General features: G+C 43.7%; 1 protein-coding gene across 1 annotated transcript; it reads right to left on the reverse strand.

Moving 5' to 3' along the window:
- Window positions 1–5,781: 5,781 nt before the first annotated feature.
- Window positions 5,782–15,644, reverse strand: LOC134294367 (methanethiol oxidase-like). Its single transcript, XM_062965209.1, has 13 exons — window positions 15,581–15,644; window positions 15,270–15,326; window positions 15,051–15,163; window positions 12,636–12,821; window positions 11,433–11,723; window positions 10,718–10,838; window positions 10,318–10,563; window positions 8,273–8,451; window positions 7,961–8,039; window positions 7,679–7,800; window positions 7,447–7,539; window positions 7,218–7,336; window positions 5,782–6,586 (listed from the first exon to the last, which is right to left on the reverse strand). The coding sequence occupies exons 1-13, from the start codon at window positions 15,642–15,644 to the stop codon at window positions 6,424–6,426; spliced, it is 1,833 nt and encodes a 610-aa protein (XP_062821279.1). The 3' UTR covers window positions 5,782–6,423.
- Between the last annotated feature and the right edge of the window lie 567 nt (window positions 15,645–16,211).

Raw genomic sequence — 16,211 nt, forward strand, 5'->3', positions numbered from 1 at the left:
ATATGTACATACAATATATTATATTATTAGCATAGCACAATATTAGCATTATATATTACTATATTGAACTATACCACTATACTGTCATATTATTAGTAATATTATATGTAATATAGAATATATAATTAATATTATTATATGGTATTATTGTGAGTGTTATATTGCTTTACATTATAATATTATTATCAATATTATATGTATATACAATATATTATATTATAAAACTGAGGGCGGGGGCCCCTGTCTTACACCTTTGCAGGAATCTATTCTCTTTCACAAGGCTCCACTGATTCCCGTTCTAACCTAGATATGGTTGTTGGAGTATAAACTTTTGATCAGGAGTAGTAATCTACGGTCTATTCCATATACTGTTAATTTTTGCCAGAGGAGCTCTCTGTTGATGCTGTCAAAGGCTGCTTTTAAGTCAGTGAAAGCAACATAAAGTCTGCTCTTTCTTTTTAGATGTTTATATGTTTATACTAGTTTGGGTGCCCAGCATTGCCCGGGTTATTTGAGAAAGACAGTTTTTGATTGTACAAAATGCATAAGGTTTTGGGTGAACTATAACTCACATCATGCCAAGTTAATCCCCAGAAACTCCATCAGTACTTAAAGGTTGTTGTGTTGGGCAAGTTTGCTCTGGTTGCATCATTGGTGGGGTTCAGTGTGCTCTCAGGCTGTCGGGTAAACTACAACTCCCCTCAAACCCCTCCAGTAGTTTGAGTTAGTCATGGAGGTTCTGTGTGCTAAGTTTGGTCCATCATCAGTGGAAGTCACAGTTTCCCTGGTTGTGGGTGAACGACAACTCCCAGAAAAGAAGGTCAGTTCCCCCCCAGACCTCTCCAATACAGTAGAGTCTCACTTATCCAACACTCGCTTATCCAACGTTCTGGATTATCCAACGCTTTTTTGTAGTCAATGTTTTCAATACATTATGATATTTTGGTGCCAAGTTCGTAAATACAGTAATTTCTACATAGCATTACTGTGTATTGAACTACTTTTTCTGTCAAATTTGTGATATAACATGATGTTTTGGTGCTTAACTTTTAAAAGCATAACCTAATTTGATGCTTAATAGGCTTATCCTTAATCCCTCCTTATTATCCAACATATTCGCTTATCCAACATTCTGCCGGCCCGTTTATGTTGGATAAGTGAGACTCTACTGTAATCAAATTTTGGCAATTCAGGAATGTGTGCGAATAATGCACAATATCTATAATAATACAAAACAAAATGTATGTGTATATACACACTTGAAAACTCCCAAAAATTATAATACAGTAGAGTCTCACTTATCCAAGCTAAACGGGCCGGCAGAAGCTTGGATAAACGAATAACTTGGATGATAAGGAGGGATTAAGGAAAACTCTATTAAACATCAAATTAGGTTATGATTTTACAAATTAAGCACCAAAACTTCATGTTATACAACAAATTTGACAGAAAAAGTAGTTCAATACGCAGTAATGTTATGTTGTAATTACTGTATTTACGAATTTAGCACCAAAATATCACGATATATTGAAAACATTGACTACAAAAATGGCTTGGATAAGCGAGGCTTGGATTAGTGAGACTCTACTGTACTAATCAGGATTCTACAACTCTATATTAGAGTACTTCTCTTCAAACTATATTGTATGTAACAAAATAGCTTTCAAGAATCATCAACAAAGGTACAATACCATGTCATAATCTTAACACAGTATACTATTGAAAAACATAAAGAGACAACCAAGTCCATATTGTTCCTGGAGTTGCGTGGAATCTTGGGCCAATGTCAATTGAAGTAAAGATTTTCAGTCTCCAAAACAACAGTTTCTATGTTCAAAGGAATTCTTCGTTTGATTTGCAATGCCAAGAACTGGTACACAACAAGGTCTCCCGGGTTGTTCCCCTTGTTTGGTTATCACTTCCTCGGGTGTTGTGTCCGTTTTAATTAAGTTGTACTCAGTATGCTAAATAAAGGAGTAAAAATAACATACACAATAGATATATAAAACTCCCATATTAAGATTGCTAAGGAAAGGTTTTTTTAAAGATAGTAAAAAACACACTTCTCTACTCACATTCTTATCAGTAACTCTGGCTCTGTTTGAAGTGGAGTTCTATAACAAGCAAATGAAAGGTTTCCAGGATGCCTCTTAAGTAAGGTTATATATTACAGAAATTCAGGAATGTGTCCCAAGTTTGGTCCGGATCCATGGGTGTTTGGATTCACAGTGCTCTCTGGATGTAGGTGAACTACAACTCACCCAAATCAAAGTGATTTTCCCCAAAAGACCTCCATATTTTTTTATTTTATTTTTTGGCTGGTCATGTGGGCTCTATGTGCCAAGTTTGGTCCAATTCCATAATTGGTGGAGTTCAGAGTGCTCATTGATTGCAGGTGCACTATACATTCCAGTACCTAGAACTCTAAAATGTCCAGGCCAATTCCCCTCCAAACCCACCAGTATTGAAATGCAGGAATATCGGGTATGCAAGCCAAGTGTGGTCCAGATCCATCATTGTCATGGGATCATAGTGCGCTCTGGATGTAGGTGAACTACAACTCCTATAAATCTTTCCAAATGTTTTTGTTGGTCATGGGTGTTCGATGTGCCAGGTTAGTTCCCGTTCTGCCTCCGTGCTTAACTAAATGAACTGGAAGGCACCATAGCACGAGGGTAAATCAAAATATTTTATTAATAGACAAATTGGACCTCTTTTCCTCTTGTTGCCACTATAAAGTCCCTTGAGAGGACAGAAACCTTTTAACTCTATGCAGTTCTGGATGGATATTGCCACACAGTGTAAAGTCTTGACATGACTTACAGGTGACTGTAATACAATGCTGTTGTGACTTTCTCTATTGCTGTGTTCTATGGCCTTTTAATCTAATCTGGATACAGTTCCAACGTGACGTGAATTTCTGTGCTCCTTTTAACTTCCTATGCTTCCTTCCAGTGCTTCACCAACTGACAAAAATCTAACTGACAAAAAATAACTGCTATTCTCAGATTGGCAGGAGCCGAGGCTAAGCTCCTCCCCTTTAGAATCTTAAAGGGACAGGGCAGCAGGTGATGTTTTGCCTCCTCATGGCATGACAGTTCCTGTGCTGGTACAGCTGTACCAGAACCTTCTACTTTTCTTTCTTTCTGCAAATGTTTGTAATCATAGGACAGGCCACCTGTCAATCACCATTAAATTTGGTTCCGCCCCTTGTTCAGGGCTCTGAGTGGGAAGGAGCCATTTTTAAGTTAGTCTTACTTATGAAGCTCAGCTATAGGATGTAGACCAGCTTGTCCCGTAAAAAGCTTCCTATTTCAAGAACACCAGGGATAAAGACCGTCCGGGGATACAGAACAACAGCACGGAAACATCTGCAAGCCCTGGCTGGTAGGTCCACTCGACAACCAGACACACTTGGAGTCGGCAGTGGGTCCCAGACCAGCTAGGCCCAGATAATAGATAGCCTGGGAGGGGTTATAAGAGGGTTTTCACAGTTATTCAAAGCCAATCGCCTATCCTGTGGGGACAAGACTCCTTGAAGATTTATTATTTCTTCGTCAATATAGACTTTGTTATTTCTTTAAAGACTTCAAGGCCATCATTCAGGGAAATTCCTCAACAACCTTTCTTTAGGCACCCTGGCTTCCCGCTGGGCGTAAAGTGTACGTCCTATATAATAGACAATCAGTCACAGGCCCAGCGCATGACAGAACAGTTCCTGATGCATCTTTGGTGGAGTTCAGAGTTCTCTATATATCCAGTACCTACAACTCCTGTAGGCTGGGATGCTTTGTATCTATACATGGTTTTATTCTATGTATGGGAAAGTGTGTACGTTTTGTATGTTTCACATGTTTTGATATGGTCAAAATTGACTAATCAATAAAGAGTTGTTGTTGATAAATCATAGTGAATTCTCCCCAAGCCTCTCTAGTATCAATAAATAATAATAATAATAATCATCATCATCATCATCATCATCACCATCACCATCATACCTGTCATAAGATATACGGCTGGCATCATAAACTGGACACAGATGGAATTGGACAATTTGGACAGAAAAACAAGAAAACTCATGACCATTCATCATTCACTGCACCCTCGCAGTGATGTTGACCGACTATATCTGCCTAGAAGATCAGGGGGCAGAGGACTCTTAGAAGTCAAACAAGCAGTCAAAGAAGAAGAACATGCCCTGGCAGAATATGTAAAGCAAAGTGAAGAACCTGCTTTGATTGAAGTCAAAAATCAGAAACTGCTCAAAGCACAGCAGACAAAAAACCAGTACAAGAAAACTACACTACAAACTAGAGCTGACAGCTGGCACAACAAAACATTGCATGGAAAGTTCCTTGACAAAGGGGAAAAGCTTGGAGGAAAAGCTGATAAGGAGAAGACCTGGCTCTGGCTCACGAATGGGACCCTGAAGTAGGAGACAGAAGGCCTGATCCTTGCAGCCCAGGAGCAAGACATCAGGACAAAGGCAATTCAGGCCAAGATCGAAAAATCAGCTGATGACCCAAAATGCAGACTGTGCAAGGAAACCGACGAAACCATTGATCATATCCTCAACTGCTGTAAGAAAATTGCACAGACAGATTACAAACAGAGGCACAACTATGTGGCCCAAATGATCCATTGGAACTTATGCCTCAAGTACCACCTCCCAGCAGCAAAGAACTGGTGGGATCACAAACCTGCAAAAGTATTGGAAAATGAGCACGCAAAGATACTGTGGGACTTCCGAATCCAGACTGACAAAGTTCTGGAACACAACACACCAGACATCACAGTTGTGGAAAAGAAAAAGGTTTGGATCATTGATGTCACCATCCCAGGTGACAGTCACATTGACGAAAAACAACAGGAAAAACTCAGCCGCTCTCAGGACCTCAAGATTGAACTGCAAAGACTCTGGCAGAAACCAGTGCAGGTGGTCCCGGTGGTGATGGGCACACTGGGTGCTGTGCCAAAAGATCTCAGCCGGCATTAGGAAACAATAGACATTGACAAAATCACGATCTGCCAACTGCAAAAGGCCACCCTACTGGGATCTGCACGCATCATCTGAAAATACATCACACAGTCCTAGACACTTGGGAAGTGTTCGACTTGTGGTTTTGTGATACGAAATCCAGCATATCTATCTTGTTTGCTGTGTCATACAATGTTGTTGTGTCAATAATAGTAGTAGTAGTAGTAGTATGTTGAGTTGCTGTTCAATTCCTCTGTTTGCTGTGGGCCACAGAAAAGAATAGGAAAGGGTTATGAGAGAGGCAGTGGGCAGAGTCATGCAAATTCCACACTAATGGAGAAAGCCAGAAACACTAGGATGTCTGTGTTGGAGGAAACACAGAAAATCTAGTATGAAATTGTACCCGCCTGAAAGCCTTCACTTGGGTGGTGGGCAGGATGGTGGTTGTGGAGGACATTGGCAGGGCTCTTGGACATGTTCATGGCGCTCGCCATAACCTGCAATGTCATTGGAAGGAAGGCCATTGGTGTCTTCTGAGTAGAAGTGGAAGTGGGAGCTTGTCTTTATAAGTGGACACCCTGGCCACAAACGCATATTTTCACTTTTTAGTGTGTATATGTGTGTGTGTATCAAAAGAATATATGCTTAATGTGTTGTCGAAGGCTTTCATGGCCGGGATCACAGGGTTGTTGTATGTCTTTCGGGCTGTGTGGCCATGTTCCAGAAGCATTCTCTCCTGACGTTTCGCCCACATCTATGGCAGGCATCCTCAGAGGTTGTGAGGTATTTCTCCATACCTCACAACCTCTGAGGATGCCTGCCATAGATGTGGGCGAAACGTCAGGAGAGAATGCTTCTGGAACATGGCCACACAGCCCGAAAGACATACAACAACCCAGAATATATGCTTGTTTGTCTGCCTGCCTTTTTGTACCACAAAAAGGTGTTGCTGGGTGAAGTGGCCCTTCAAATGTGGGCTTATCGGGTACACATGTCAACTTTGGTCCAGTTTATCACTGTTTGCAGAAATGAGCGTTTCAGCTGAAAATCGCACGTTTATTTATAACATCAGGTTTTCCCTTCATCAGCATACAAAGGCCTGGTTGGTTATATGTGAAAGACTTTAGAGCAAGGAGACATGTCAGCAAGCATTGAACAAAATAATATTGGATAGATCCCGATTCTTGAGTGATCCTCCCACCGATATGAAGAGAAGTATGAAGGAAAGGAAGAAAGGAAAGAAAAAGCCAGAAAGAGAGCCTTCTCATCATGAAGACATCAGTCCCAAGGACAACCAGAGAATGATGGGGATCTATGGTACTCGTATATATACAACATCTGTATGACCCATGTTGACTTGTATGGCATGACTTCCAAGGGATCAAGACACAGAAATATTGGATAGACCCCAGTATGTGGAGTGCTTCCCCCGCTGATATGACACGTTATTCCCAGATATCGGAGGTGCAATCCCCACCGGGGTAGGACATGCCATGCGCCCGAGCTGGACCGAATGGCTCATGCCCAAAATCCACCAGAAAGTTCTTGTTCACGGAAAGGCCGCCCTTCTCGGTGTCCACGTCCAGCTGGAGCATGACCGAACCGTCCCTGGAAAAGACACAATGCGGGACGGAAGTCAAAGTTGTGTCCGAGCCATGGCCACCTTATCATGAGGCTTTCCAGACTGGATGTGTACAGAATGACATAATATGGGGCGGATGTCAAAGTTGTGTGTGGTCAAGTTGTTTCCGACCCATGGACACCTTATCATGAGGTTTTCCAGACTGGATGTGTACAGAATGACATAATATGGGACGGATGTCAAAGTTGTGTGTGGTCAAGTTGTTTCCGACCCATGGACACCTTATCATGAGGCTTTCCAGACTGGATGTGTACAGAATGACATAATATGGGACGGATGTCAAAGTTGTGTGTGGTCAAGTTGTTTCCGACCCATGGACACCTTATCATGAGGCTTTCCAGACTGGATGTGTACAGAATGACATAATATGGGACGGATGTCAAAGTTGTGTGTGGTCAAGTTGTTTCCGACCCATGGACAACTTATCATGAGGCTTTCCAGACTGGATGTGTACAGAATGACATAATATGGAGCGGATGTCAAAGTTGTGTGTGGTCAAGTTGTTTCCGACCCATGGACACCTTATCATGAGGCTTTCCGGGTTGGATGTGTACAGAAGAGGCGGAAGGAGTACGACCTGCCCAAGGCCACTCTTACCTGATAAGCTCGGGGTAGAATTGCTTGTCCCAAGGCGTGTAAAGAGAGTTGGTAACATAAAGACGTTTGCCATCCAAGCTTAGCTGCAGCATGTGAGGTCCTCCTTGGATCGTCTTGCCCTAAAGACAGTGAGGAATCAGTAGCCCCAGGATTAGGAAACATGTAAGTAGGATAAGGAGACAGCCTCTTCTCATTTTGATCTGTTTCCAAATCTCATCATTGACCTTACCTGGATCACAAAGGGATCGGGTTGACAGTCCAGCTCCGGATCCTCAAGGACAGTTACGGGACCCCCTTTCTGAAGGCTTCCCCCCACAAACACCTACAGATACCAATGAGACATGGTCAGTTATGCACTAAAAAGAGCAGGGGATCCCAGGCCTCATCATCGCCAGCCAGCAGTTAGAGAGTATGGGATCCATCATCTGGAAACATGTAATTAGAGAAGGTTGCAAGCTTACCTGCCCGACTAACTTGGGACAGTGTGGATCGGTGATATCATATTGCCGGACATCGCCATGTACCCAGTTGCTTAAGTAGAGGAACCGGTCATCCAGAGAAATGACGATATAGAAAGTGAATCCTGGAGGAGGAGCAGGATCATTGAGTCACAGGAGACCCCAAGGACCAATTGTTCAAACCCCTCCTGCCAGGCTAGAAGACACAATCCGAGCCCTCAGGACGTTCTTCCTAATGTTTCGGTAGAAACTACAGTTCCAAATGGCAGCTTTCTTGTTACTAACCTGGCATTTCAGGGTAGAGCCATCCTGATACCTTCTTGTTTGGGATTTGGATCACTTTCTCAGCTGTCCAGCATCCGTCCTACAGGAAAAACCAAATTGACAGGTGAGATGATCAGAAAAATAGACATCCTCCCCATGGTTTTTCTTGGAGGGGGTTTGTCTTTGCCTCCCCCCGAGGCTGAGAGAAAAAGGAAGCGGTTTCCATAGCAGAGAAGGTATCTGAACATAGTTTTTTCAGGAACCAAATGATTTAAACACCCTGGCTCCCCACATGTAATGATCTTGCCTTAGGACCACCTTTTCCCCTTTCACCTCTGTATTAAAGAAATGGTGGACGGAACTCTCCAGAAAGCCGGCCACGTAACCATGGGCAGAATTTGGGTTGTGCAAGAAGCGGATCTCTGTCGGTTCTGAATCTTCACCCACATCGACCGTCTGGAGGAGGCGGTGGGTGGTCAAGTCCCAGACGTTGAGGTTGCGACCGTAGCGCCCTGCGGACAAACAGGATTCAGGATTATTCCAAGTGAGGCCTGACCAAACCAGAGTGGGAGTATCTTCCCTCAGTCTGGACCCCACACTTCTTTTTCCTCCACTCCAAACTCCAGAATCAGGTCCAGTCTGTGCTCTGGTCCAGTCTAGGATCAGACCAGTCAAGGAACTGGTCAGTCTGGGCCCATAACCAAATTGTCAGAGTAATTTGCAGCGTAGCAGTAGTTGGATGGAATCAGAGGAATGCAGCACAAAGAGACATCAGAGACGATGGTAAAACTATATACAAGTTTTACTGAAAGCAGTAATAAACAAGACAAACAGACTTGCAGACGAACACAGGATTTGACTCTCAGCAGACAGCACTCAACACAACTCAGAACCGAACTGAACTGAACTGATGCTATCAGTAATGCACACACACTTGTGTCTGGACACTCCCCAGTTCCAGCCACACATCAAGGACATCACAGCTTCTCAGTAATTATCTCTTTCCAGACTATAGTACACTCTGGATGGTGCAATCAGTATGCAATACAGGCAAGACACAAATTGCATTTGAACAGGGAGATCAGGCAAGCCCCCACCTTGATGGCATTTCGGAAGAGTCTGGAAAGCTTTTCACCCAGGCCTTTGGTTAAGCTCACCTTTTTTCCATCACAATTATTATGCTCCTCGACCTTTTGCACTGGTCGCTCTTCCCGATTCCTGATTGATTGATATTACTCAGGACTCCTCCCTACCGTACCTAATGTGACCTTAAATGATTCTAATGCACTTTATCTATTTATGAATTTGTTACCCATAATGTGCATCGTACACTTTGCTTATCCACTATTGCAACCTCATTGTTTTTAACCTGATGTTTTAATTTTGTGTTGTGTTTTTTAACTTACTGTGTATATTTTTATTGGTTTTTGTTTTTGTCCTTTGATGTTTTATATTTTATCATTGCTTGTATTTTGATTTTGCTGTAAGCCACCCCGAGTCCCCTTCGGGGGAGATGGAGGCGGGATATAAATAAACTTATTATTATTATTATTATTATTATTATTGACACAACGACGTTATGACACAGCAAACAGGATAGATATGCTGGATTTCGTTTCACAAAACCACAAGTCGAACACTTCCCAAGTGTCTAGGACTGTGTGATGTATTTATTATTATTATTATTATTATTATTATTATTATTATTATTATTATTTTATGACACAGCAAACAAGATAGACATGCTGGATTTCGTGTCACAAAATCAGAAGTCGAACACTTCCCAAGTGTCTAGGACTGTGTGATGTATTTTCGGATGATGCGTGCAGATCCCAGCAGGGTGGCCTTTTGCAGTTGGCAGATTGTAATTTTGTCAATGTCTATTGTTTCCAAATGCCGGCTGAGATCTTTTGGCACGGCACTCAGTGTGCCCATCACCACCGGGACCACCTGCACTGGTTTCTGCCAGAGTCTTTGCAGTTCAATCTTGAGGTCCTGATAGCGGTTGAGTTTTTCCTGTTGTTTTTCGTCAATGTGACTGTCACCTGGGATGGCAACATCAATGATCCAAACCTTTTTCTTTTCCACAACTGTGATGTCTGGTGTGTTGTGTTCCAAAACTTTGTCAGTCTGGATTCGGAAGTCCCACAGTATCTTTGCGTGTTCATTTTCCACAATCTTTGCTGGTTTGTGATTATTATTATTATTATTATTATTATTATTATTATTATTATTATTATTAACACTACCAATACACAAATCCCACATTAACACCTAGAATCACCTTGGCTATTTTAGGTGCCACATCAAAATGTTGAGTTGTGTTCACCTTGTGGTTTACTACAACCCCTAAATCCCTTTCACATGGTCGTTCCCACCTTGTCTCAAATTGTCTGGTGTGAACCCATTGATAAAGAACTTGGGCTCCCCCATGTCAGTGCTGATTAGGATGTTGTGTCGCGGCTGGAACCAGAAGTCACACATCTGGACAGGTCCGTCTTCTGGACACTCCCAGGTCCCTTTCACTTCCCAGGTTTCCGGGTCCAAAAGGAGAAGTCCACCTGGGAACAGAAAACAGGAACCGCTGGGGTCACAAGGCAATGTTCTTGCAAAGAGCAATATTACTATTTATATCCTGATTTCATCCCAATGATTGGGATTCAAGGCAGGTAACTTATTTGAATCCTAGTAGATTCACTGATTCGTGTTTTGTGTGTGGTTTTCCCCTATTGTGGAGGACTGATTGTCTTCCCAAATGGGCATCTACGCCTCCAGTACCTCTTCTGTTGCCCAATGCATCTCCAAGGGCGCAGACTAGAACTTCCCCGCTGCTCAAGCAACGCGAGGAGTGCAAGAAACTCAGGTTGGTTTTCTCGATTATTTCACGGGGTTCGATGATCTGGTGAGGGGTTGGAAAGAGAGGAAAAAGGTCATTTCATCATTCTGTCCTTTTAGTTTAGATCTTGTGTTCATCTTCTATATTACACTAGCTGTGCCCTGCCACGCGTTGCTGTGGCCATTTAGAATTCCACTGAATCGCCTCGCTGCTTCCAAGCCTGGGTGCTTTCTATATATGGGCCTCCTTGCTTTGGCTGGTTGAATGGGACGGAGTGGTGTGATGGCTTCCAAATGTGAGGGTTTTTTATGCAGGGGAAATATTGGTTTGAGAGGTTGAAGAGGAGTGAATAGTGTTGGTGCTTTGAAGCCTGGCCGCTTTCTACCTTGTGGAATTGTTGGTTGGGCAGGTCGAATAGCAATGAATAGTCTGAGTGCAGGAAGTATGAATGTTGCAATTAGTTATGTTTTGAATGTATTGAATGGCCCTGGAGAATGTGGAGAATGGCCCTGTATTGGAATTGAGGTGTAGAGGAGGAGAAACTGAAAGTAATGGAGGGAGAACTCTTCCTGCTTCCCTTCTGGCCCTCGCCCCTCCGTGGCCTCGGTGGGCCTGTTTGAGGGGGCAACGTGGGCAAGGCCCCTCCCTCCCTCCCACCTCGCTCTCTTTCCCTGATGACCATGAGGAGGAGGTCGTCCCCGAGGAGGGTGGCCGGGGAGGAGGCCTGGCCTCCCGGCCCGCTCCTGGCCACGTCCCCCGGGCCCAGTCCCGGCCAGGCCTCGCCAGGGGGAGGGCGGCGGTGGGGGGCTCTGTGTAGGCCTTGCTGGTCCCTTCTCCCTGGTGCCATGTTGAGGGCCGCTGGGTGAGGTTTTTCTTGGTCGCGGTGCCTCGGAGCAGGAAGAGGGGAGCGCCTGTGGAGGGGAGGGGTGGGGGTGGTTCTCTCCGTGCCTGGGGTTCGTTGTGGCGGAGGCGCACATGGAGCATTTTTGTTTTTAGGCCCCGTGGTGGTTCCTGTTGTTTATTTTAGTTGTATGAACCCAGAGGCAGGGATGAGGGGTTGTGCTGGCAAATTTTGAGGTTGTGGGATATGTAGTTTTGTTGTTTTGCTCGGTGCCGGGATTCCATTACCATTTTATATATATAGATTAATACAGTTTGATACAATTTTGATTGCCTTGACTCAATATTATGGAATTCCGTTTTGCAAAGACTATAGCCTTCTTTGCCTACACGTGCTGGGGCCAGGCTGTGGCGCAGCTGGCTAGTAACCAGCTGCTATAAATCACTACTGACCGAGAGGTCATGAGTTCGAAGCCCGGGTCGGGTTAAGCCTCCGACCATAAAAAATATATATATATATCCCCGGCTTGCTGTTGACCTAGCAGCCCCAAAAGACAGTTGCATCTGTCAATTAGGGAAATTTAGGGACGCTTTATGCGGGAGGCTAATTTAACTAATCTACAACACCATAAAACTGCTCACAAGGAAAAGAAGAGGAAGAACAGCCACCAATGGACGGTGAAGCAACAGCTCCCCCTGTGGCCGGAAATCGTGAAGCTGGAAAGATGTTAAAAAAAAGCCTCTGTGTCTGTCTAAAAACTGAATGTTGTTTGTCTGTTGGCATTGAATGTTTGCCATATATGTGTTCATTGTAATCCGCCCTGAGTCCCCTTTGGGGTGAGAAGGGCGGAATATAAATGCTGCAAATAAATAAATAAATAAATAAATAATAAATAACTCCAACTCCCAGAACTGACAAAAACAGCCTGAAAGACATACAACAACACTGACAAAAACAGTGACGTTGCAGAAGAGATACAAGACTGCAATCCGGGAAACCCGTGCGATTCCTTGACCTACTTTGTACAAGCTGGGAGCACACAAGTCGGAGCCCGTGTCCACCACGTAAATTCGCCCGGAGCCTAGACAGGGTAGGACGAGGCAGTTGCGCTTGATGCTAGTGTCCCCGAAGAATCTGCTGGAGGCATTCCAGCCCGAGTGATGAAGTTCGTCATCCAGGTAGGGCATGCGCAAGCGGTGGATGACCTGTCGGGAAGACGGGAAGGACATGGTGTTTGAAAACCAGGTGGGGGAGGGTCAGAGCATCAAAGACAGACTGGGACATCTAATCTGTTAAATATAGGGACAGGAATTATTTAGGCTTAGATTTTTGAATGTATTTCATTTGAGAGGATGCCCAGGTTGTCCATGGCAATGCCAGTCCTATGCAAGAAATCATTTCTCACCCAACCCAGCATTATTAAACACATAAATGGACCTTGGGTGAATAACTCTGTCAAATCAGGAAGAAAGGGCTTTGCTCCTTGTCTCTGAGTTGATTTGCGCCTAATCTTTTTCTGAGATCTGCTTCTTGACATTCTTGCCTTCTCTTGAGACATTATCTCGCTCGGGCTTTGAAGTGAGCAGCCCTGCATTTCTGCTGCCAGAAGAATTTGGGAAATGTAGTTTAGGGCAGAATCATAGAATCGTAGAGTTGGAAGAGACCTCATGGGCCATCCAGTCCAACCCCATTCTGCCAAGAAGCAGGAAATCGCATTCAAAACACCCCCGACAGATGGCCATCCAGTCTCTGCTTAAAAGCCTCCAAAGAAGGAGCCTCCACCACAGTCCGGGGCAGAGAGTTCCACTGCCGAACAGCCCTTCTCACAGTGAGGAAGTTCTTCCTGATGTTCCGGTGGAATCTCCTTTCTTGTAGTTTGAAGCCACTGTTTCATTGCATCCTAGTCTGCAGGGCAGCAGAAAACAAGCTCCCTCCCTCTTCCCTATGACTTCCCCTCACATATTTTATACATGGCTATCACGTCTCCTCTCAGCCTTCTCTTTTGCAGGCTAAACATGCCTAGTTCTTTAAGCCACTCCTCATAGGGCTTGTTCTCCAGACCTTGGATCATTTTAGTCGCCCTCCTCTGGACGCTTTCCAGCTTGTCAACATCTCCCTTCAACTGTGGTGCCCAGAATTGGACCCAGTGTGATCCCAGGTGTGGTCTGACCAAGGCAGAATAGAATAAGGGGGAGCAGGACTTCCCTGGATCTAGACGCTATTCCCCTATTGATGCAGGACAGAATCCCATTGGCTTTTTTCGCCACCACATCACATTGCTAGCTCATGTTTAACTTGTTGTCCACGACGACTCCAAGATCTTTTTCACATGTACTGCTGTTGAGCCAGGCCTCGTCCCCCATTCTGTCTCTTTGATTTCCATTTTTTCTGCCAAAGTGAAGTATCTTGCATTTGTCCCTGTTGAACTTCATTTTGTTAGTTTTGGCCCATCTCTCTAGTCTGTCAAGATCGTTTTGGATTCTGCTCCTTTCTTCTGGAGTGTTAGCTATCCCTCCCAGTTTGGTGTCGTCTGCAAACTTGATGATCGTGCCTTCTAACCCTTCGTCTAAGTCGTTAATAAAGATGTTGAACAGAACCGGGCCCAGGACGGAGCCCTGCTGATGGCACTCCACTTGTCACTTCTTTCCAAGATGAGGACGACGCATTGGTGAGAATCACCCTTTGGGTTCGTTCCCTTAGCCATTTACAAATCCACCTAACCGTAGTTTTGCCTAGCCCCCTTTATTTGAATTCTCAGATAAAGAGGTCCTCATCTCATCTATATATATAAAAGAGTGATGGCATCACGGCGACCCACAAAACAACAAAACTACAGGCCCCCCAACCTCGAAATTTGACAACACAACCCATCATCCACGCCTCTAGGTTGATACAACAAAAATAAAATAAAAATAAAATCCTAATTAGAGAGAGAGGAATAATTGCTTTTATCCAATTGCTGCCAGTTAGAAGGCTAAGCTCCTCCAACTTGGTCTAGCAACCCAATAAAAAATAATAAAAAACACTAAAAAAATAATTAAAAACACTAACAAATTAATACAATAAAATACTATAATAACATAAAATAACTAAAAATAATACAAGGAAATAATAAAATATAATAAATGAAAAGATAACTTACAATTAAATTAATTAAAAAATACAAATGACGTCAAATAAAAATTACACAACAATTTTTAACCAATACCACCACCACTTTGCCACAGCAACGCGTGGCCGGGCACAGCTAGTATATTAGGAAAAGCAAGGATTGAAAGAAAGAGAAGAGAGGAAAGAATCGCAAAGACAGCCTGTCCAAAGAGAATTGTGAGATTCTGGCTGTGGAAATATTGTGAGATACCCCTTCCCAGACCTGGAGAAGGGAAAAGGCAATGTCATATCTATAGGCTAGTTTGCTATAAAATATAATTTACCTGGCAATAACATGGCGATTCTGGATCCACGTCCACCGTGGCCAAATAGTCAGGTTGCCGGGCATCAGTTCCGGTTAAACAACACTGTACGTACAACAGCTTTTCTCTGGGGCCTGTGGAAACAAAGTCTAGTATCGGGATCTTCAAGACAAGGATGTATTTTGTTGGATATGAGGAGGTGGAACCTGATCCTGGGTAGGAAATATTGGCCCGACTTACCTCCCATGGCATCCAATGGAGAATCGTAGCAAGGTCCATGGTATGAAGCACGTCTCCCTACACATTTGGGAAAATAAAAGATCGAGATCTGGTTTATTCACATTGAAAGGAAATACTTGGATCCAAGGAGCACCTGGATCATAAGAGTCACGATAAGGACCTGGAACATTTCTAGAGAGGACACATTTTGTCAGACATGGATAAATGAAATCTTGACTGAATTCCTCTTCTCTTACATAGTCTAGGCATCTATCACAGTGCTCTTCTTGGGGATAATAAATGTCACAAATAGGGACAGCTGGACGTCTTACCTTTATTCAGGTTCCTCTGGTCTGGATGTTTTGCATCCAAGGCTTTGGTCTGGATCTTCGACATTTCCTTTGTAACCTCAGTTTGTCTGACAGAGAGAAGTGTCTCTCCCCTCCCTAAAGGAACTTATATATATACAGAGGATATCTCTCCATCTTTATATATAACACATCTAAACAGTGAGAAAGAAGGTGTCTGGTTGGAAAAAACTCATTAAGGAAACGTTTGACTCTGGGTGAGAAAAACAGGGAGCAATTTCAATGTGGTTTGCTTTCTTGTGGCCCTAATCTGCTTCATTCAACTGATTTCGGGAAGCATCACCATCCCCTCCCTTCCAACAAACCCCTTGTGTTTTTCTGTGTTTACACTCGACTGATTCAACAGAGAAGAAAAGAGCATTGCAGCAACATTGGTCTAGCCTGATGGTGTGTACAGTGTTGCCTCATGTGATGTCTCATGGGCCTCAGAGTTCTAACCCTAGCGCCATCCTGGACAATGATGACGACAACATGGGGTTTTTGCCGCCTGAGCAGGAGACGGAGTCATTCCAGATGCCTCCTGTTGTTGACACTTCTTGCCCAGAGCCCATTAAAATGGACCTTGAACAAGTTTTTCCCAGCGCCTCTCCTCCCT

This window comes from Anolis carolinensis, unplaced genomic scaffold (assembly GCF_035594765.1).
Source record: "Anolis carolinensis isolate JA03-04 unplaced genomic scaffold, rAnoCar3.1.pri scaffold_14, whole genome shotgun sequence".
Taxonomy (NCBI): domain Eukaryota; kingdom Metazoa; phylum Chordata; class Lepidosauria; order Squamata; family Dactyloidae; genus Anolis; species Anolis carolinensis.